The sequence below is a fragment of the Dromaius novaehollandiae genome, chromosome 1, assembly GCF_036370855.1.
Source record: "Dromaius novaehollandiae isolate bDroNov1 chromosome 1, bDroNov1.hap1, whole genome shotgun sequence".
Lineage (NCBI taxonomy): Eukaryota > Metazoa > Chordata > Aves > Casuariiformes > Dromaiidae > Dromaius > Dromaius novaehollandiae.
In genome coordinates, this window is record NC_088098.1 from 107,846,986 (window position 1) to 107,870,732 (window position 23,747).

General features: G+C 36.6%; 1 protein-coding gene across 7 annotated transcripts in view; it reads left to right on the top strand.

Annotated features, from left to right (window-relative positions):
• The window catches only part of ROBO1 (roundabout guidance receptor 1), a 739,670-nt gene that overhangs the window by 703,172 nt on the left and 12,751 nt on the right, over positions 1-23,747 (top strand). For 5 of the 7 annotated variants that reach the window (XM_026107996.2, XM_064523257.1, XM_064523266.1 and 2 more), the window contains 8 exons: positions 1,744-1,770; positions 4,444-4,486; positions 7,981-8,135; positions 11,440-11,775; positions 14,207-14,314; positions 17,020-17,164; positions 17,473-17,724; positions 21,542-21,951. In XM_026107996.2, the coding sequence (XP_025963781.2) occupies positions 1,744-1,770; positions 4,444-4,486; positions 7,981-8,135; positions 11,440-11,775; positions 14,207-14,314; positions 17,020-17,164; positions 17,473-17,724; positions 21,542-21,951 (1,476 nt within the window). The remainder of the gene's footprint in view (positions 1-1,743; positions 1,771-4,443; positions 4,487-7,980; positions 8,136-11,439; positions 11,776-14,206; positions 14,315-17,019; positions 17,165-17,472; positions 17,725-21,541; positions 21,952-23,747) is intronic. The other 2 variants (XM_064523274.1, XM_064523237.1) reach the window with 2 other exon arrangements.

Here is a 23,747-nt window from a genome sequence, read left to right on the forward strand (position 1 = left end):
ATTGCAAAGTGTTTTCCACTCCACAATGCATCGAGTTAGGACCGTGAGTGCAAACTTTCTTCAGTCTTGCATTTACTTATTTATTTTTATGTTTAGCTTCAGACCTGACATCTGTTGAAATACTTCATTACCCCTACACATACATATTGTACGAGCACTCTTACACACTCACAAGAGTTTATTAATAGAAGCTCTGAGAATTAAGTTGTTCTTTCACGTGGTAGCTATGCAGTTTTCATTTAGTTCAGCCTCTGTTCATCTGTTTCTCAATTCCTTAAAACCTAAACTAAGTTTAGTACTTAGCTCACAGCAGAGTAATGAGACAGATATTTGAAGATTTTTTTCATGTCCTTGTGATTGCAAATTAATTTTGAGACAATTCATTCTCTTTTGAATAGCTCTGGTTTAAATGCACCTTCTATTTTTAATGGAAGCCTGCTGTTACTATGGTTCTATATTTCTGAATGTAGCTAAATTACACTGACTGTGTGAAAAGGGCTAGCTCAAAGGAAATACAATGGAATTCCCAAGATAAAAAGCTGTCTTACAAATGAAGCCTGAAATGGGCAAAATGTTCAGAGGTTTTTCTTTTTTGCTCAGTGTCATATTCCTGGAAATAGATTGGCTTGGTAAGAGAGGGGGAAAAAAATTACAGCATGTTCTAAATTATACCAACAAGACACTCTGGAGCCCCCCAAAGCATCGGAGTTATTGTAAAAATTACATTAAGCTCTTTAAGTAATTGCTGTCTTAGCCACAGCCTTTCCTGTCTGTGACAGGTTTGCTGATCAAACTTCATCTTCTTTTAGTGAAGACTATATTATTTCTTTTGCATTTCTCTTTACTTCCATTAGATTGAAAAGGATGATACTAGCTTTTTTCTACCCATCGTCAGTACAAGAACTATACTCTGTTGTCAACAGGAGGGGGAGCATGTGCTAATAGGAAGAGCAGATGCTGGTGCTCTGTACACGGATTAGAGGCCCTATTGATCCGAAGGGGATTTATAGTAGCCAGGAGAGTGAGGATTGTCAAGCAATGCCATTGTTCCATTGTTAACCTTTTCCTCTTAAAGGCATGGTAGGAAGGCGGTATGGCTAGAGATGCCTTCTACCTTTTTCTAATGATTATTTGAGAAAGCAAGATTAATAACTCTGTCTCTTATTTCCTCTTCTATGAAAACAAAATGAATTGCTGTAGTAGATTTTAGTGCCTTTATTACAGTGCAATTTGGTGCCATTCTTGATTCAGATAGACTCAAACAGCAGTTCTCTTTGTTCCTTTATATGATTATTATTTCCGTACTGAATACTTAAGCGGGCCTATTAGTTCAGTGTAATGAGCATTTACTTAGTGAACTGCAGATAAGATTCAATAGGACCTTGATAAGGCTTTGTTAAGGAATTTGTCATTCTGCATTTTAAAATGATTAACAGCGTAGGGTTTTTGTTTGTACTAGGCTTTTCAGCAAAACATAAGATACCAAATTGAGGGCTACTGAGAGGCTAAACCACATTCAGTTCCCCTCAGGAGCAGTTTTCTCGGAATGGTACTTGAGGAGACAAGCTTTTTCTGAATCACAAATTTAATTTTATTTCTAAATTAATGTGAATGAACTACTGGGTTAGTTATTTGCATTTGTTTTATGTTCAGCTGTCTGCTAGATTTGTACTAATGATGTGGTATGTTTCCCTTTCTCTCTTCAGCTTAATAACCAGTTTGTATTTTGTTTTGATTTTTCAGTCCCGTCTTTTACCTTCACACCAACAGGTATATATTTGCACTTTTCCCCCCTTCTTTGTTACTTTAGCATGTGTTTGTGGTACTGTTTCTCTTTCTGACATAACCAGCCCAGCTGTTCTGAAGTTTTTTAAACAATTCTATTAATTACAAGTATCATTATTCATGGTCTCTAAGAAGTCGTGTAGTTGCTTTGTACTTGACACCTTTCCGTTTGTGCATACCATTTAGCAACATGCCGTTTGATGTATATTAATGCAAGCATACCTTTTTGTAGCATGATTCTGTCAGTTTGTACACGCTAACTTGGGCTCTGTTCTTGCATTACTATCCAGTAGTGTGGCCATCGGCACCTAGTAATGCCAAAGGTACTCCTGATGGAGGAGAAGTGATTTAGCAGAGCCCAGATACTGACTTGAAAGGGGGTCCACTGGGATTAAAGTTGGTGAAACATTTGCTTCTCTTCTTTCCTCCAAGTCTCTACTGAAGCAGTGTCCTAGGAGTTGCCTACTTTGGAAGACACGGAAAGCAAAATATTGTATCAGTTAGATTTCTTTGCTTGCTGCCTTAAACTGTATTTGTGCTATGAAATGTTAAAACAGTTATCCTGTTCTACATAGGCAAAGCTGCATTTCGTGTTCAGGGTGGGTTAAAATCATCTTCTATTTCTTTTTGTTTAGAAATGTATAAAATATGACCATAACATAGACTGAGCCATAGCCCACCAGAGTCAGTGGGAGCCTTTCCATTCTGTAGACCTGACCTTGAGTCAGTCCCACAGTCTGGAAGTTCAGTTGCTCTCCTCAATACAGGATGCAATTCTACACATTCACGACCCACCGTTATACTACATATATTCCTTTCAGCTAAAACCTGAGTGAGCAGGCTGGTCATATTTTCCTCCTTTGTCTATATCCCTTATTTTCACTATGCGTCTCATTAGTCTATGAGACTTATAAGTCACATATACCCAAGCAGGTTAAAAAAGACCAAACTCCTCTGCCCACTCAGGTTAGCAGGGGATGTTAGCTCAAACCCAGCACTGTGCTAATGTGGCCTCTGGGCAGCAGCTGAGTTGCTTCCTTTCAGCTTGGAGTGCAGATGAAGCAATCTCATGTCTGTCTGCGTTCATCCATATAGACCTAATCTTAATGGGCTAGATTCTTATCCACATGTTCTTAATCACACTGAATAGTATATTGTTTCAAAAGTCATCGTATTAAGTTCAGTGGAGTTGCTTACTGTTCAGCATGAGTCAGAGTGGCCCTTAATGTTTCTGAAGTCCTTTGAGATCCACAGTGGAGACTAATTCAAATTATTATTATTTTGCTGTTACTTTAATTGGCTTAACATAGGGCTTCTAGTGCAATCACAGTTGTAGCATGCTACTGAAATTCTGCAGAGGTTGGTGAGTGAGCTAATGCACATTTTCTCAGTTGGATTCTTAACATTAAAGGAAAATATCAGAGCTCTGTAAGAGATGGCAGATCTGCAAAGTAAGCCTCACTGAGATTTTAAAAGAAGAAAATGGAAAAATAAAAGTATGTAAAACATTTAAAGGAAAAGAAATCCTTTTTCAATCAGCCAGGATCCCAATCGTTAGTTCCATGGACTTTAGATGGTACCAAACTCTCTTCTTTAGCATTACCTATAGTAAAAGACTTACCTGTAGCAATGCATCCTACATTTTAATCCTGTTATTGTAATCACTGCCAGTATTTATCTCTCTCTTGCAGACTCCCAGCTTGGAGTTCTTCTAAAGAGCAGAATTTGGCTGCTTTTTTTCAACACATTCCTAGTTGGAAAATGTAGAACCCATCAGCATTTGCAGGGAGGCTAATCTCCTTAACCCTTTGCCTAACCCAGTGCAAACCTGGAGAATTTATAGTATTTTCTTCTTGGATGTATGCGTCCTAAAAAGCTAACTTTGCAGTAGATGCAATCCATGTGAACAAGTAAATGCATGTGGACATGCGCTTTGTTAATGTATGCACTTATGAAATGTTAGCACAGTTGTTCCTACTAGTTTAGGATGTATTCTTTCTTTCAGACATTTTTTACCAAGATTTATATATTTAAGTTTTTAGATGTAAAGGATCATTAATAAATCCAATTGAAAAATGTTATAAAATAGTAAGCTTACATGGACTTTTCAAGTGTGTTAGCTCCATGAGTAAAATGCAGTAACATTCAGCAAGAGCATGTGGTTTTGCAGTAGGTTCAGCTGTCATGAGCCATTGTTTACACTGGAAGTAAAGGTCTGTTACAAAATCATGATACCTCCTTAATGTTACCAAAATATTAAGATAGAGAAAAGCTTTAACATCTGGTCATTCTTGAAGTAAATATATGACCTAAATTCTTCCACAGAGTAACTGCACTGAAGTCAGCAGAGTTACATTAAAGATACGTTCAGTCTGATGTATGGCTTCCTTTTTTCTTAAGTGATACATGTTTGTGTTTTTTATAACAACTGAAATATCAAACTTTGATGGAGCTAAGAGTAACAGTTATCAAGCAACACAAATATTATGTATAAACTTGCATATGAAGGAATAACAAACAGTTGCAGAATGAGACTCAAAATATAAACAATGCTTATTGTCTTAGCTAAAATGAAAAAAGGCAGACTTAATACTGCTATTTAAGGCGTTCTTTATGCTTTTTATTTTTTTAATATTTCAATATATTTTAATATTTCAGTAACCTATCAGAGAGGCGGAGATGCCGTAAGCAGTGGAGGCAGGTAATTATGTGCTTTATTTTTAAAACTATAAATTGTGGGCTAATAAATTTGAAGATGTTAGGTGTACAACTGTGCTTGTAAGTGACGGCAGAATAATCACTTGCAGAGTTATTTTTAATTTATGATATCACGGTACATTTTAGCCATATATTTTTCTGTTTAGAATGAGAATATGCAATTTGCAGCTTTACATTGATCTCCAAGGAGTGAGTCACAGTATTTTCAGCTGAGTTGCTTTGTTAACCTGTAAAAACTGCATCTCAAAAAACAAGCAGCAGAGGGAGCACTTTAACTTCAAAATAAAGACCTGACTTAGCAGCTGATTAAGGGAGTAAAAGTAATTAAGTCGTGGCATTTATGAAGATTAAGAAATATAGTTGGTTCACAAATACTACAAGAAAAAAACAATTAATGGAGGAATTTTCTGAAGACACAAAGAGCTTATAAGGTGACTTTTAAAGAAAAAAATCTTGCTCTGAATATAAAATAGTTAAAGCATCACTTGCAAGAGAAGAAGGTACACTGAAAGGGAAGCAGGTAGGTTTCTAATTAAAGGCTCTGTGCTTTGAGAACCTAGTCCACTCCAGGTTGAGGACTTAACTAAAACATGTTTGTTGGGTTTAGTTTATTACCTAATGAATGACAATGGATAAAACAGTAATTTCCATTTCCTGCATAGAGATCTATGTTTCTTCAGAAGAAAAAGTAACAGTGTTAGCAAAAAGGCAGGTCAGAGATGTGTCACTTTAGTAGCACACGTTTTTTTCCAGGTCGCTTGCAGGCATGCTTTTTTGTAAGCATTTGAGTTAAAGGTCCGGCATGATGTTGAAATGAGCCTTTAAATCTCAGAGAACAGCTGGGTCATAAATTGCTATGTAAGTTCCTATTTCACCAGTGGTATTTTGTGATTCCTGGTTTGCCAGACTGTACAAAAACTTGGTAGTGATGAAGATTAGGCGTAAAATTAAACATTCCTATCAGATATGCTTGATGTACACTTGAATGCTGTGCAGAGGTGGTACTCCACCTGGCATGTTCAGAGCTAATGCAGATATCTCTGTCCAGCACTGTATGCTGCTGCATAGTCATAGCCATACAACCATGGAGGAAAACCTCTAGAACAGTTAACATGTGATTTTTAAATGGATAAATCTGTAAATCACTGAGTAGCTGCCTTCACCATGGGACAGTGAGAAAAAAAGGGAGAACAGAGATGAACCTCTCTTTCCCTGATACAGTTGTTCAGCAAGATACACAGTTAACAGGTTTTGTGTTCTCTGTGCCACTGGGTTATCTCTCTCTTCCTGTAGTTCAAGGTAGGCAAAGCACAGCCACATACACACAGAGGACAGAAATGAACCCAGAAGTGTATACATCATATGCAGTCATTCTGGTACTGCTGGAGTAGCAGCACTGTTTTCTGCTGTCCTAGTTTTAAGGATCAGTGCCATAGTCTGTCTGTGTAATTGATTCAAGGTGCTAAAATCCATGGTTCTTTTGTTCATTTGAGTATATAGTATTTACAGAACATCTAATGTTGTGCAATGTTTTGTAGAATATGGAGGATACTTCTACAATCTAAAAAAGTGTTGTTTTTAAATATGAAGCCTTTACTCTGAATTTCAAACTTGAGATTTTCACTTCCTTATATTGCATTTGTAATGTTTTGGGGAGTTTTAGCATTTTTGCCAGGTACAGATATGTGAACGTGTCAAAGCATCATTCAGAACGAAAAATACTGTAGTGAGATATTTCAAAATAATTCCCAGTTCTGCACATTTCCACCTAAATATCTTCAGTAGAATTTTTTTTTACTTACATATACACTTATATATACTTATAATACAGCACATTTCTGACATGACAGCCTGTTCAAATGCAAAGTAAATTTGAGAAACAAAGAGAGAGGCCTTTAGCTCTCTATCCAGAAGTCCAGGATGCAGGCCTTGAAAGTGCTGAAACATTCTGGAAGATTTTGTGTCCTGAAAATGCCTTGAGATGTATTTTCATTTCATGAGCAGAAAAGTGGTAGGAAAAACATGCAGGAAATTTCCAATCAGCTGGACCACTCACAGGGCTACATAGCTGTACATTTATTTCAGATTTACAAAGAACTCTTGACTAATGCGTGTGTATTGGCTGGTTTGTTAGCCTGACAGTGTCATGCCTCATCAGCTCCAATGTTAAATTGTCAGCTGACACATGCAGTGCAGAAATATATATGTGTGTGTATATATATTTATGTATATATGTATATATATTTTTAAATGCCATCTTAAGACTATGACTTAAGCCTGTGGCATAGGCAAACTGTATGCCCCACAACTAGCTGCCAGTGCAATCGGTATTCTCAGTTTGCAGTTTAAGAGGATTAGCATATTTTATTTTTTTAAGAGCATCACATCTAATAGTATGGAGGCTAGATTCTTTACTGTTTACAATGGAAACTTGCTGGTTAAAACCCGTGATGGAAGAGACCACGTTCCGTCATTTTGATATGACTGTGGCTAAACTTATCTATTGTTAAAAGTATCTTAGTGATCAAAAGCAACTGTCAAATTGTTAGAGGATGCCACATACGTGGGACTCTGTGACATGCTGTTGCATTGTCAGTGTTCAAACTGAAGAGGCACCAGAGATTCTACAAAATGTTTCTCAGTGCCTTGCATACTGACTAGAAAAATTCAGTAACTTGGAAACCAAGGAATACTATTTTTTCTGCTGATGGCAGAAACACACTTTATCCCAAATGCAACCAACATGCAGCAGAGATATCTGGGTATTTTTAAAGGTGTCGAGTATTCCCAGTTACTTTAAACTTGCTTAGGAGCTGCCGCTGTTCCACCCACTTAAAGATTAAGCAAGTGGCTTACTCATTAACACAGATGTGTCATGCACTGTGTGTGTTTAGCAGGATCCAAATACTCCCAAGCGATAGCGGTTTCTGTAATCTGCTGTTCCCCTTTGATCCATTACAGTAGTAGTATCTGATGGTGATTAGAACCTGGCTTCATAAATCACCAAGAATTTGGGACTGTCCAGATCCAAACTTAGGTTTTAATTCAACCACAGTGTTTGCCTGCTTTCTGTTCATTTCTGCATCACCCTCTCACTTCCATGTTTGAATTTTTTGCTTTTGTTTCACTTGCCAGTTTCCACTTTTTTACCATCTTTTCTTAAAGAAGGAGGGAGAAGGGACAGGAAAGTAAAAACAACCTCCTTTCCCCCCCTCAAAAAAAAAAAAAAACCCAAACCAAAAACAAAGTGCTCCAAACAGATAAAGGTTGCACATGAACAAATATGCATATTTGAGAAATAAGTTATGTAAGAGACCAGAAACTATTAAATAGTTGAATCAAGCTATATTTGCCTAGAGCCCAAGCCTTTAAATATATAATATTATTTCATAATATCTAACCTTTTGAGAAGAATATAATTGCAAGCTGAAAATGCTTTGGCTTAATTTTTGAAATGTCCAAACTTTGTTTTTAAAGGCCAGGACTCCTAAACATCAGTGAACCAGCCACTCAGCCATGGCTAGCAGATACTTGGCCTAACACAGGGAACAATCACAACGACTGCTCCATCAACTGCTGCACCTCTGGCAATGGAAACAGCGATAGCAACCTCACAACATACAGTCGACCAGGTTAGATATGTTTCTACCTTGCCATGGAATCTTCTTTGCACAGTGTATACTTACAATACCTGAGAATAGGCTTCTTTTTTTCTTTTTCGATATGCGTAGACTTAATACAGTTTCATTCCTCTTTGCTGTGGTTGTGCTTTTGTTTCCTTTTATGGCCAGTTGTAACAAGCTTTGTTAAAAGCTGAATGAGCCCCTGCAATGTTACGTGTTACCAAAAGTCATGCTGAATGATATATTCCAACATTTGAAAAAGTGCAGATAGCTTTTCATTTTTAGGATGTTTTGTATATCTTTGTGTTGCTTGGATTGAGAAACAGAAGTTCCAAAATGATGCTAGTGAGATTTTCATTCTGTTTTGGGTGTGATGGGAAGGAAGAACTAGCTCATCGCTACAGATAGTTGCAAGATATTTAGTCTACCTGGTTGCATTTAAAATCTTCTGTGGGGCTCCATTCTGTACAAAAATGGATAGCTTAGAGTGTGTGGGTGTGAAAGTCAGCTTCATGACCTAAAAGCAATTGTGAAATGTCAGGTTAAGTGTTAGTTCTCAGGAGCTTGGCAGGATTCACTGTGCTCTTGAAAAAAACCTTGCGAGTTCCCCAGGAACACAACAGGGGAAACATATCTGGAAGTGCTATTTGTTACGCATTTTGTTTTAAACAGACCTGACATTCCTTTCAGTTTAACCCTGCTAGTGTTGCTGGTGAAGAAAGAAAATGAGTTTTTTCTCCATCCCTTCTACACTACTAGCAACTCTGGCTGCTTTTTGCTGGTAGCATTTCCCAGCATTTTGCAGAGAGATTATGATTATCCATAGTGAAGTTGTGTAAGTGCAAAACAGCATTACCTCTAGTGTAATTAATGTGAAGCCAGACATAATGTGAAGGTGATAATTGATCTACTGCAGTATCATGTCTGACAGTGACCAGTGCCAGGTGCTTCAGAGGAAGGTGAGAGATTTTAACATAGGAGACTAGTGTCTTACCCTGCCTAAGGATAACATGTCCACAAATACCTATGTAAAAAGATTTCCGATATACAGATCCTTTAGAGTAGCAAGCAAAAACATTCCAAGTTCTAGTAAATGAAAACAAATTCAGAAAAGGAAGAGAATGCGCATTTCTGAGGATTATAAACTATTATAACATCTTGTCCTGAGGTGCAGTGGATTCTTTCTCATTTTAGCTTTTGTATTAAGCTTGGTTGTCTTGCTAAGACATTCCTTCCTTTCAAATAGAACTTACTGGCTTGGGGTCAGACAATGTTTATAATGGTCTCCTCTGTCCTGGAAGTTTTTGAGATTTGTGAATATCCTGAGTAACAGTGCACATTTTTAGTCTCTTTTAAATATAGTACTGTCTTCCACCTCTACAAAATGGGAACAGATTGTTTTAAAAGTAGACAATATGAAAAAATCTAACAGAATAAATCTTCTGTGATATAGGTAAACAAGTTTTAAGTACTGTGTATGAAGAATTCTAATAAGTCTATGGAAAAAGTGTATCTATCGCATATACTGTATCAGTTATATTGCCCTACACAAAAATCGTATCTAGTTGAAAATGGTAAAATATATGCTGTAAGTGGCTCTGCAAGGATATTACAGCAAAGCAAGAGCTATCAGGAAAGAATGTGAATCCTGGATATGTACCCAATTTAACAGAATAGGCATGAAAAGAGGTAAAGACTAGGATGGCTTCAATAGGTGAGAGAAAAAGCAGAAATTAAAACATTTAAGAAGTAGAAGTCAAGAAGTTGAAGACTGTGAAGCAATAAATAAATAACAGCTCACTTAAGAAAGAAAAATATATAAAATGGTAAAACCTTCAAAAAACAGAAGCTGGAAGCATAAAATGTGCAATGAATAAGTTGTATGTGGCATCTTCTGATATTGTTCCATAATCATTGAAAATGTGGATGAGTGGTTTTCTTTCTCAAATGTTATTTTATTGCCCTTTTTTCAGGAGTTACTTTTTAGGAAAGATGTCTGTATTAGGGACTATTTTGAAATGGAATGTCCTCTGTATGTAGTGGTTATTTCATATAGTATTATGGTCAGATCCTGAATTCTGTATTTAGTTTTGCTTGGCACCCTCTCTAGTAAATTAATTCTGGCCTCCACAGGGAATGGACTTCACGTTTGAATCAAACTCATTAACATAAATACTACGTATTTTTAAAGAGGGAGACTATATACCTAGTGATCATTATGTATTTACTGCTGCATTAATCAGCTGATGAATTGTCATTCTTGTTTAATAATCACTGAACGCTGGTTTCATTAAACTTTCTAAATGCCTACCCACGGACTGTGTTACTACATTCAGCATCCTTCCAGTGGCCTGGATATGGAGAGGAAAAAAATACGTAGCATTCCTGTCACACAGAAGATAAGAAAATCCTGAAAGGCAGGCGCGTTGGTTCACACAGCAGTGGCCAGAGCATCAGTACATGCCTAATTAATGTATGACTATAATGAGTGCTGATCTCATGGTACAATAACTATTCAAAGAATGAATTCATACTGTCTATATTTAGCATACAGGACAATGGTATTATAATGGTATTACTTACTCTGCAGTATCCAAAGCAACTAATAGTTTGCAAAAATTCCAAAGTGCTCTTCTGTCTTTTTGTTTCAACCCAAAATATAAAATTGTACAAGGAAACAATGGTCAAATAAAGTCTTGCTACAGGGTACTGAGTTACTTTTCACACTGTACTGTTTCTCTTTAATTAACTCTGTAAATGTGTAATTATTTTCTAATCTGTTTCATAAAAATCTGCTGTATTCTCCCTTTCTTACCACAATTACCAAAAAGCCGAAGTGCTCTTCATTCTGTATAGACATGAGATGACTGTCATGTTTAGTTATTCCTACTGTTAGGTTTTGGTTGATTTTTCCTTTAAATGCATTTTTTCCTTTAAATTTCCTTTAAATTCCTTTAACCACAGTTGTTCATTAGATACATGTACTGCCTTGAGAATAGTGTCTAAATGTAAATATTTATATGGCCAAAGTAGAAAAAAAAAAGGTAAGTCATAGTAGATACAGTTCAGTAGATCTGAATGTACAGCGGACCAAAACATTGAACACAACCTTTGGTCTGGCTGCTTGAGCAGTATGAGCAGTGACTTAAAAGGTAAATTATGCTCCATGATTTCAATAGTTAATTATATTGTCTCTGTTTCATGGAAGCGAGCCATACAGTTATGCACTAGAAAATTTATAAAGGGTATTTCATTGAAAGTATAGCGTAAGCGAACAGAATGACCTTTTCTTTTTTCTTTCCTCTGTGGTTAGCCGATTGTATAGCAAATTACAACAATCAGCTGGACAACAAGCAAACAAACCTGATGTTGCCCGAGTCAACTGTATATGGTGACGTGGACCTAAGCAACAAAATCAATGAGATGAAAACCTTCAATAGTCCAAATCTAAAGGATGGAAGATTTGTCAGCCAACCTGGGCAACCCACTCCTTATGCCACCACTCAACTCATCCAGTCAAATATCAGCAATAATGTTAACAATGGCAGCGGGGATATGAATGAGAAACACTGGAAACCCTCTGTTCAGCAAAAGCAAGAGGTTGCACCCATACAGTACAACATTATGGAGCAAAACAAATTAAACAAAGGTGAAGAGCTTTTAGCTTGTTTCTGCTCTCTAGGCATCAGAGGAGTTGTGACCTTCTGGTGCTGGGAGTCCAAAGCTTTCAGGGTTAGCAAGTACAGACCTCTGTGGTGCTTTTAGACTTCTTTCTCTTTAGATTTAGAAATTCACAATTAACAGTGTCAGAGAGTTAATTAGCACCACAATAACCTTCAGAGATTGAATTTATTATAACAAATAGCAAGCTGTATCTTTGAAAAGATTTAAATAAAATATATTTCCTATGGATTTGAGGTTAATTTAAATTTAATAGTAGTTGAGGGATTGGTTAGGACAGAGACCAGATATTTTATTCATAAGCCAGATGCATGGTAGTCACATTATATTCTACCTTAAATTTTAAATAGGTCAACCCACTCTTCCCAGTCGTGGATGGAGACTAATTAAATCTACATCTTCATGTAAACGAATGAAATTTTGCATATCAGACTCTGTAAAATTGTATTGTGTCGTACACTGGGGACAGAAATGGAGCCATCCAATTCATTTTAGACATGTTCCTAGCAAGCCTCCGATTCACATATTCAGAGGCAATTCTACTGCACACAATTTTGGAAACTAAATTCCTTTGTTACCCTGACTGAAGTCTGTGGATCCAGAAGCTAAAAATAAATTGATTTCAGTGTTAATGTGAAACATCAGAATGTACTTTTGTGGCCTTGGGGGCATTTTTCTTTAATATAATGTGTGGGAGTTGGAAGAAATAGGTATGTGATTTCTTGCTAGTCCTCCAGGCTACCATGCAACCTCTTTTAATAACCTGATTTGCAAAACAGTATCCCTAGGAACTGGACCCATTCTAACTTTGTACTTTTTGAATGGATTGTTGTAACTCAGATGATCATATAGTGATAAGTTATCCAGTAAAAAGACACATTTCATTACAAGAATGTTGACTTCTTTACCGGACCTGTCTACCCACAGAGGAGTTCAAAGGGCAATACAAAATGTGACACTTTCCTTTGACATAAACATGTCAAGAGAAAATTCAGTTTTTGTGGCTCTTTACTGGAGGGTGAAAGCTTTATTTTTCTTGTAATTATGTTTACTTTCATGAACTGTGTATTACATATCTGTTTCAGAATTAAAACATGTTTGGTTTTTATGCCCTGGAATACACTGCATCTTTCAAACTGTGTATATTACAGCTGCATATTCTCTAGCATATTGTAGTGTGGAAAGGCCCCCTTAAAGCATTGTCTGCTGACAGTCATATATACATATTTCACAGTGTTGATTTATTGTTTATCCTCTGTGTAAACGTATGTGGTATGTAGGGCTTCACCATGGTCTGTGGAATGCAACTAGGCTGAGAAACTATTACAGAATATGCTCTGGTGTGGAATTTATCATTTAGCTCTTTTTCCCATGCTTACATTATCACAAACATTGCTACAGCAGATGGGGACTGGATTCTTAGTTTTGTTTATTTTTATTTTGCTTTGCTATTTTATGAGTCAATATTCTGATCTTGGTTTTCTCATTTCCTAAGTCAAAACCATCTTGCTGAAAATTATACCTATAGCTTTTGTAATGAGAAATAACCATTTGATGTGTTACATGCTGTGCTTCACTGTCACTACTTTATGTCCATGGTGCTGTTTATGACTCAGTTTTATTTGCTATATGAAGAGCAACTCAGCTTATTTCTGTTCTCTGTAAATTATAAACACTTTTTGGCATGAAAGTACTATATTGTCAGATGAGTATTTTACTCCTGCTAAAGTTTTGCAGATCTGGTTGCCAAAACTGGATTTAAAAGTAATGTTTATCAAGTGCTTTGGAGTTGGAGAGGGAAGTTACTGTAGTAGCCATTAGCAAAAAAAAAAGGCCCTGTATAACTAGAACCTGTGTGACCCAATATAAATAGAAATCTTTCTGGAGACAGTAGACACTGAACCAAGGCCTGTGCTGTTGAAAACTGAATTTAGGGAAGCTGCACTGTTGCTCCAGCAGATCACTCAGCCCTTGTAGGCTGACTTCCATGTAGGGTTGTCACCTTTGAAATTCAAAAAATAACTACCACAGCCAATTGGCTGCCCTGCATGCATAAATTAAGCAGAATCCATGGATAATCAATCAAGGTGACAGTACTATTCTCATGCAAAATGTTCACACAGGTCATATACGTCCTTTGAGACTAAATCATTGCAGAGGCATTGTAACAACCCTCTGCATAGGATTATTTTTGCTGTGGAGCTATTAAGTTCCCATGATTCTCTCTAAACTTATGCTTAGAGACAAGATAAAAATAAAACGTAAAGATTTTCCTTTCAGAAAGTCAGTTTACTTCTTCCTCACTATTTTCAGGAGGTCTTACTTTGTGTTATAAAGCAGGTATATAAAGGTCTATCTTTTTCTGAAGGGTAGTATTAACTATACTATTAAACTTGCAGATTACCGAGTAAATGACAACATTGCTCCAACTATTCCATACAACCAGTCATATGACCAGAATACAGGTGGATCCTACAACAGCTCAGATCGAGGCAGTAGTACATCTGGTGAGTATATACTACATTTTCCAATCTGTGGTTTTCTTTTCAGACTTTATAGCTGTATTTAGCACCAGTTACTCAACTTCCAGAAGGGATGGAAAGGCGGGGCACTGAAAATAGTATAGCACAAGGTTGTTAAACAGCATAAAAACTGGCCAAATAGATGTCTGTATTTCTTTTACATTGTCATGATCACTTAGTATCATCTTCGTATAAATTAATTAATTGGTTGACCAAGATTCCAAAAGCCATGAAATCAAATAGTAAGTTAGTTGGATTTCGAAATGTTAATGCACTACTGTTTAATTGTATGACCTCCAAATAGACAAATCATAGAAATTTCTTTTCTACTGTCACATAAATAGAGTTTTAATTTACGTATTACCTTCCTGGTGCTTTATTGACTTCTTTTCCCTCTCTTGGCTCTACTCACCCAAGACAATCGTATTCATGAAAGGGGCTGAAGATACCAGAACATTTGTATGGTATCTAACAGAACTACTTTAAGAAATTTTTCATTTTTTAATGTAATCCCTTACATTTTATTGGATAAAAGAACATGCTTGCAAACATATTCGGGTGTGTAAATCTCCCTTTATTTTTACAGATTCAGTGGTTGTATGTCAAAACTACTCTTGTACATTATTCAAATGTAGACAATAGATAATTAGTCACATTTTGTTTCCTATAGGCGTCTCCATGTCTAAAAGTCTTTTGTAAAAGTCTTGAGATAAAACTTAGTCTTTTGTGCCTGAGAATCTGACTGGGGCACTGAAATTGCACTTTGTGCTCTTGAACCACAGAGCAGGGTTTAGTTCAAAAATTATTGCTTCTTATATTGGCGTTACCTGCTAATAGCTTTCAGCTTTGAATTTTGATAGAGGTGTGTGAAATATTCAGAGCTAAATCCAGAAGCTACACACAGGCTTGGCCTGGGACTTTACCATAAACCTGATACTTAGCCCATGTTTACCTACATTAAGCTGATTATATGGTGATTTATGGATCATAGTCACAATCTCCCTGGACTTTACTTCTGCTAACCAAGATCAGGGCTTTTCTTTTCACCTTTTGTTCTGCTGTCTCCTTTGATAGCCTACTTGCCTTAATCCTAACCTGCACTCCATCTTAATCTATTGCAACTGGGACACAGAAGAGGTATAAACATGTAAATGAGCCTGCTGTGTTCATTTGGGTGACCTGAATTCTCAGTTATTGGGGTGAGATAAGTAAGGTGCCTGATTCTCCCAGCTGCTCAGGGGTGTTCTGGGAGCCAGCCTTTTGCCCATTCCCAGATCTACAGCATCAGGATGTAGTGCTGAGCCTGTGCTCAATGGCATTCAGACCTGAAATTCAGCAAGGAACGTCTCAGGGGTATGAACCCATGCAAAATGAAAATGAGAAGGTAGCATTCTCCATGCTGACACCTATTATCGTTATTCATAACGCTAACAATTTATAATCCTATACCAAGGACTCCAGCAGGAATGAAGCAAAGTGACCAGAGTAATAAATTAATTGTACTGAACCTAGTAGATATCATGGTGCTTAGGGAGCAGAATGCAGATGGTGGTCTTCTTGGGATAGTTAAGGTCTTGCTTGACATACCAAGATACCTGAAAAATAATTGTACGTAGCTAAAACATACTGATATCTGGCAGTTAATGTGGGACAATAAGAAGCAGAACTATTGTCCATGAGAACAGAAAATCTGAGGCAGCAGAAGTGAGAAAAACAAGCTTTTTAAGTCTCACTGCAACATCTTTAGTTATGGGAATAGGCTTAAGTGTGCTAGTATAAAACTGTCTCAGTTGAAGAGATAAATATCAAGAACTTTAAAACATGCTCAAAAATACAATGGCTTTACCTACCACTAAAGAAGTAACAATAACAAAGAAAGAATAACAGGTATACAAATGAACAATGGTAGAGTCAGTTCTGATCATAGCCATGTCCGAAGTTAAAATTCAGGAGCAACTGAATAACTGGCCTGATTCAAAGTCATTGGAATTGTTAAAGCTGCATTGTTCTATTATGAGCTATAATTTCCCAGTAATAGTAGTTGAAAACATTTGTGCCATACTTCATTGATTTTCTTTCTTTTTTTTGTTATTTTAGTTCTTCCCGCAATTATTTTCAGCTGCACCTGCCATTTAGACTAAAACTAGTAATTTCATTGTGCCTAAAACGTTTCAGTGGACAAGTACAAATTACATATATTCAGCAACTTAATGCAACAGTGGAACTTTAATAGATCATATCTGTATCATATTGTATTTTAGGTTCCAGCAATTAAATAATAGAAAGGCACTTTGGAAAATATGTCTACAGCTCATTTGTTTTAGATGATAATCTATAATGTAATTAATAGAAGTAGGAAGCTCACTCTTAATGACATTGCTTGTAAAATTCATTTATGGTTTTATTGCATTTTGGCTATTTATTAACATTTCAAGTTATGTATCCTGTGTGCTTTTTCCTTGCTATAGTAAAGTTTCTAGTTAAAATCAACAGCTTCAAAATGTGGAATAATTCTGTGAAGAAGCTATAAATTGATGTAACAAGGTGGGATGCCAGTTTATTCCCACTCAAGACAATTTCCAGAGAATTCAGGAGGATCTGGAAGGGACTATGGTTATTTTGTTTTCCAAAGGGTAAACAGTGAGAAGATATTTAAAAACTTGAAAATATGTACCTCTTTTTATTCATAGGGAGTCAAGGACATAAGAAGGGTGCTCGTACTCCAAAGGCTCCCAAGCAAGCTGGCATGAACTGGGCAGATCTTCTTCCACCCCCTCCAGCACATCCCCCTCCCCATAGCAATAGTGAAGATTACAGTCTTTCAGTGGATGAAAGGTAAGAGACATGAACACATCATCCGTGTCTTATTTTAATAGCTAGCTAATTGATCTGTAATTTGCCCTACAAGCTGGCAGTGAGATGTTCCTTCAGTGCTTTTCTGGTGCTCCTCAACTAGCTGTATTGTTGCTCATTAGAGAGATTGCTGAGTGACAGTGGTGTGGCAGTCAGTGCATCCTTACTAAGCTGTTTTCAAGAGCACAAATAACAAAGGTGATTTTTTCTGGGCTATTTATACATATATCAGCTATGCTAATAACACAGTAAAAATTTAAGTCCTTATTTTCTTAAAAAATTAATTTTAGCTATGACCAAGAAATTCCTTGTCCAGTCCCACCTGCAAGGATGTATCTGCAGCAGGATGAGCTAGAGGAAGAGGAAGAAGATGAGCGAGGTCCTACTCCACCTGTTCGAGGAGCAGCTTCCTCTCCAGCCGCTGTCTCCTATAGCCACCAGTCAACTGCCACCCTCACCCCCTCTCCCCAGGAAGAACTCCAGCCCATGTTACAGGACTGTCAGGAGGATCTGGGACACATACAACACCAACCCGACCGGAGGTGTGTCAATGCAAATGTAGAGAGCGAGATGTGACAAAGGTCATCCTGGCCCCACTGCGAATTCCTACTGAATTCAGTGAGGCCAAGATTTTCCCCGTTATATTTATTCTGTTAATATTTAACTTACGATCTGGGATGCTAGAACTATTTGTAACTTTAGAAATATGTAATTAAGTTGCTTTATTATGATACCACGGAAAGAAATGCGGTATATCACTTTATGCTACGTACAGTGCTGACACAAGTTAAATTCACAGTCATCAGGATATTAAAGTGGTATCGTTAACACAGCTTACCATATAATTACAGTTCCATTGTTTCCAGTAGATTTACTGCATTATTACCATAAAATAGCATGCATTATTTCACAGTAACTGTGCAATTAACTTGTCACCAATATGTATGAATATATATAAATATATAATTTATATAACCTATAGATTTTTCTCCTCTCATAAATCCTAATACAGTAAATTATTACTTGCAAATTTTCTTAACATTTCCACCTACCCTCATTTAAAGAAATGACCAACATTAATAAAGACAGATATTTGTTACAGGGAAATTTTGTTTCTTCCCTGAGTTGCTTTTAGCGCAAACTATTTTGCATATGCTCTCTCACAGCTTCTGTTCCATAAAACAGTGAATTCTGAATGAGGCTCTTTATGTATGATCCTTATTTGTCTTGCCTTTTTGTTAAGATAATACAGCTTTAGCATCCAGAAATATATTCCTTTCAATTTTTTTCCTCTGGTGGTTTTCACATATTTTTATTACCAACTTACCTGTAATATTCCAGCCATACTTTCTGCTTTTAGAAAACTGCAGCCTGATGGTGATTTAATGAATTTAGTTTTTGCTGTATAAAGAGATAATTTTGAGTTTATTAATATAGTTCACTGGACATTTATGGATTTATTTTCCAGAATTTTTTTTGAAAAGTTACTTCATTTTTGAGTTTTCCTTTTTTAAGTATGCAGTAGTTATCTGATCTGATTGTTTTAAAAGGGCCTATATCTGCCTTCACTTTTACTCCCTGCTTCTCCTTTGTCTGTTTTGTTTTGTATTTCTTTATTCTTTATGGTAACAGTTCTTGTACTGTGTATCTTTTTCTCTTTCTTTATCTTCCTGATTCTTTATAATCACTCTTTTTCTTAGTGGGTGGCAAATAATATTTTCTGTAATTTTGATTGGCCCTAATGTATCGGGGCACAGAAGTGCTCATTTTAAGCACTTCCAGTTTTCAAGGGTTATGTAGAGGTCAAACTTGCTGGACACTAATGGAAAAGGGAAAAGCTAAGTGAGCAACCTATTATGAGTGACCTCAGATACCATGTTCTGGAAAGTGTGAGATGCATACTGATATACAGGATGGAGTAGGCATTGGTGCAGATGTATGAAAATATGCAGAACAAGCCAGCAACTGCCTGGAAAGTAAAAAGTTCTCTCAACAGACACAGTCATGGCTGGTCACCATAAATACCATCAAAAATAGTGGAAGAAGACTGAGTTTTATCTGGAAAGATGTTGTGGTTTATACTCCCAGGGCATACAGCTTAATCACTGAGTAGATGGAAAAATGTATTTATTATTTTGTTATTCCTGTGATGGTTAAGTCTAGCTTTTTTGAAGGTCTTAGAATTGTTAGTGACTATATTTGTCTTTCCTATTTACTTTTTCTAACATTGTTTCTTGTCTGTATGCTACCTCTATCTCTTCAGTTAAAAAAGATTCACACAGTTCTATCTACCTGATTAGCAAGGCTTGACTGACTACCTTTTCCATTTAATGGTGTTGATATGACCCATGGCATTGCTATTTAGGAGCTGGATGTATTGTGCTTAACAGCTATAGCCCATTCTGGGAGACGGTTTCTGTTTCGAATACTGTGTGGCAATACTTTCCAGTTAAGAATACACTTTGAGTGGTGCATCTCTCTGTATTGTTTTCATTTTCTTGGTCAAATTCTTGGTCTGTTTTCTTGGTCGTGGCTGTATAGTGAAAACAGTGCCTAAAATATTGCTATATTAAAATCACATTATGTTGGTTTTTATCGGCCATACTTTTTGTTAGCTCTGTTTGATCCTTGTAGTCCTACTGCATATTATCTCCATTCCCTACCAGAAGCCAGCATCTAGAATATGATTCTTGTGATGATGATTGTCTGTGGTAACATTTCTCTGTCCAGTCAGCTTGCTAAAATTATAGTAAACTGAAATAGCAATCTGTGCTCTGGAAGACTGGGCAGGCAAAGGAGAAACTAAAGGTTTAGGGAGATAGCAGATGATGTCAGTGTTAAAGCGAGAGCAGAGATAGGAGACGATGTCACTGTTAAAGCGAGAGCCACTGCATCAGATAAAGTGAAAGAAGTATTGTTAAATCTATCTGCCCATGAACAGCTGCTCTCAATTAGCCTATCCTTAAGGGTTGGTAGGCAAGCTATAATTTCAAGAACCCTAACATGTTTTGTAACCAGTTGCCTGTCTTCTAATACCAAAATCTAGAGAAGAGGAAGGCTGGCAAATATATTACAAGGACAGATGTCACAAGAGCTTTAAATTAAGGCAGTAAAACTTTATTGGGCAAGGTCTCTAGTCAAAGGCAGGTAGAACTTCCCAGGCAGCAACAGCTTCTTTTTTTTTTTATTAAATTATTATTGAGTATATATCTCTAACTGACCTTGTCTTCATTGCCATTTTAGTAGTTAACACAGCAAGTGGAAAGCACTGGTTAGATGATACAGTCCAGGGAGGTTCCAGTTTTCTCAGGCCACAAAATATTATATTTTTCTTCGCTCATTTTTCCTTTCAAAATAAGTGTTCCCATTTTTTAAAAGAGAAATTACCCCCAAAAAGCAAACATTTAAAGTGTATAAGAATTGCCATCTTGTCAATGAGATAATAAGGGAGAAATCCGAGGAAAATTGCTTTGGAAATTTTTGCAAACCAAACTGTACTGGAATTTCCTGGTAAGTGAAGTCAACAATCCAGCCATTGCTACACCACGTACTTCTTTCTTTCACACAAATGGCAATTAAAGAGCATGTGCATGGCCTCATGAAGAGAAACTGTTGACGATGTTAATAACATGGACTTCTGAATCCAGTATTAAGTAAATGAACATTGATCTAATGACATCTAATACTTTGCCTCCTTAAGCTGGAGACATCATTAGTGATTATTTAAACTCAGAATATATTAATCTATGCATATTTATGCATTTTAGAATCCTTAAAACCTAGAACTAACGTGATAGTAGATAATTTTCTTTATATTATCTCCTAGACCAATTTCAGAAATCATTAAACAGCAATATCTCCATTCCTATCTTTTTGAAACAATGATAGGGGCATAGTGTTGGTGGAGCAATGTATTTGGGTACAGGTATCTGTTGGTAGTTTCAAGCTTCTAAAGCAATACATAGACTTTTTTGCGCATACTCTCAAGGGTGTGCAAATGATATTTTTCAGTCGTCGCAAGAATTGTAACCGTCTCTTTCCTAGCTGTACAAGAGCTGTATGAAGAAACATAAAGAGATTTATGCAAAATGAGCCCATTTTCATTAAAATCAGAGCTGAAGGAACTGTATGAAAAATCAGATTTCCTTTGATAGATTTCAAACTACATCGTTGATCAGTTTGATTTAAAGAAAAAATAAAAACTGAAAAAATCCCTGAACCTTTCAAATATAAATTCTGGTGATTAAAAGTGGCAAGTTAAACTGGTTTCAAAGTAGAAGAAATATTTTCAACAATTTACTTTCTCGTCTCGTTACGTTATGTGACTTCTATTCTTCTTATCCTTGTATTTTTATGCAGACGTCAACCTGTGAGTCCTCCACCCCCTCCAAGGCCTATCTCTCCGCCACATACCTATGGCTATATCTCAGGCCCCTTGGTCTCTGATATGGATACCGACGCACCAGAGGAGGAAGAAGATGAAGCAGATATAGAGGTTGCCAAGATGCAGAACAGAAGACTCCTTTTGCGTGGCCTTGAGCAGACACCTGCCTCAAGTGTTGGGGATTTGGAGAGCTCTGTGACAGGGTCCATGATCAATGGCTGGGGTTCAGCCTCTGAAGAAGACAACATCTCAAGTGGACGGTCCAGTGTTAGCTCTTCAGATGGATCATTTTTTACTGATGCAGATTTTGCACAGGCTGTTGCAGCAGCCGCAGAATACGCTGGCCTTAAAGTAGCCAGACGTCAAATGCAGGATGCTGCCGGAGGTGAGTTCATCTTATGTTTGAGAGGAGAAGAAAAAATATTGCCATTATGACATGCATTTATCCACAGCTTCTTCTTGAATTCCTTTAGTAATTTAATAATAAATCACACAGTGATGTTCTTACAACATTTAGAAATTTAACACATGCAGAAAATTGTTTTGCATGCACATATTGTAGATTAGCATTCTTGCAACAAATCGTACAGCCAAGGGGTCAGTTTACACTAGGGGAACAATCAGAAAAGGAGCTTTGGTGGAACAGCTTAAATAAATTGTTGCAGTACCTTGTTTGACATAAGTAGTTCCTAATTATGTGCTCTTATTGATTATTGCCAAACCTCAACCCTCCTGGTGGATTTCCACTGAATGAGTCTAGCACAGTCTTGCCTAGCTGTGCATCGCTTGCAAATCAGTGGAGCAAAGTTCGGAAACCAGTATTTCATAGAAAACTGCTTAATCGGAGATAGTGATGTTGGTAAATATGGGACAGTTTGTTCTGAAAAATATTTCTTAAAAGTGATTTAAAAATCCTTTTTTCCACAAACTCATTGCTTTGATGCCCTTTTTTAAAAAATCCTGCTATGATTCAGCCTCAGTTGCTTCCTGTGGCAATGAATTGAGGTAAAATGAACTTACACATAGTTTAGAAAATGTCATCTTCATTTTTACTAAATATTCCCATATTCTTGTAGAAAGATGCGTAAGTTTCTGTTCAGATTTCTTCCAGTAGGGATTTTTTTTTTGTTAAAAAGGGCATTAGAGAATTCTACCCCTTTCCCAATATAAGGCTCCCAGTATTTTCAGTCACTCTTCATGAGAGATTTAATCCCCCCATATTGAAATGTGCAAGGAAATATTAAAACTTCAGACATTTATTTCCCTAGGATTTGGGGAAAAAATGTTAATGCAGTTGTTTTCTATTATATATTTCATTATTATCTTTTGGAGAATGCTGTTCCAGCTCTTACTGCTTTATTACTGAGATGAACTGGGTTTGTGTTGGCTTCCCAGTTTAACACCTGCCATTAGAGATGGGTTAGATTATAGACCATGAATATGCAGCAAGGAAATATGTGTATATTTCTTTTTTTCCCCTGAATCACCACTGGAGATATGAAATACTCTGTTCGAAATATTTAATGTTTTACAACATACTGGTTACTAGTAATACCGAATGTATACAGGTAGTCAGTAACCTGATTAGCCCTGATAATTACCAGGTGGATATTGTTATATTTCAGCTAATAAATAGGAATACCACAGTGTGGAATGCTAGCTTCAAGCAGATCCATGAATATTTTGCCAATCCTATAAAACTGCCAAACCTAGAGAAGAGGAACTCAGTTAAAGCTGTGTCCGCACTGACTCCACAGATTTGCAAAATTCCTCTCTCACTTCTGATATCCTCTCTGAGTTAACAGCCCTTTGTTTCATATCAACACAGCTGTTCATCATGAAGAATGAGAGGGGAGGTAATTTAGTAATTTTGGATGAAATCCTGGCCCATTGAAGTAAGAAGTGGCAAAACTCCCATTCATACCCATGGGGCCAGAATTTTTCCCATTTTTTTATTTATATACACACACACACACACACACATATATATATATAAAAATGTATGTATGTGTGTGTGTGCGTGCATACGTATGTGCACGCACACACACATAAATATGCATGTGTATACATATATAAATTTATATGTTTAGGAAAGGTTTCTTTTTACAGCTTGTTGCTATTACAGATAAATAATTTTACAGTAGTCAAATTCATGCTGTGAAGTGATTTTTATATATTGAT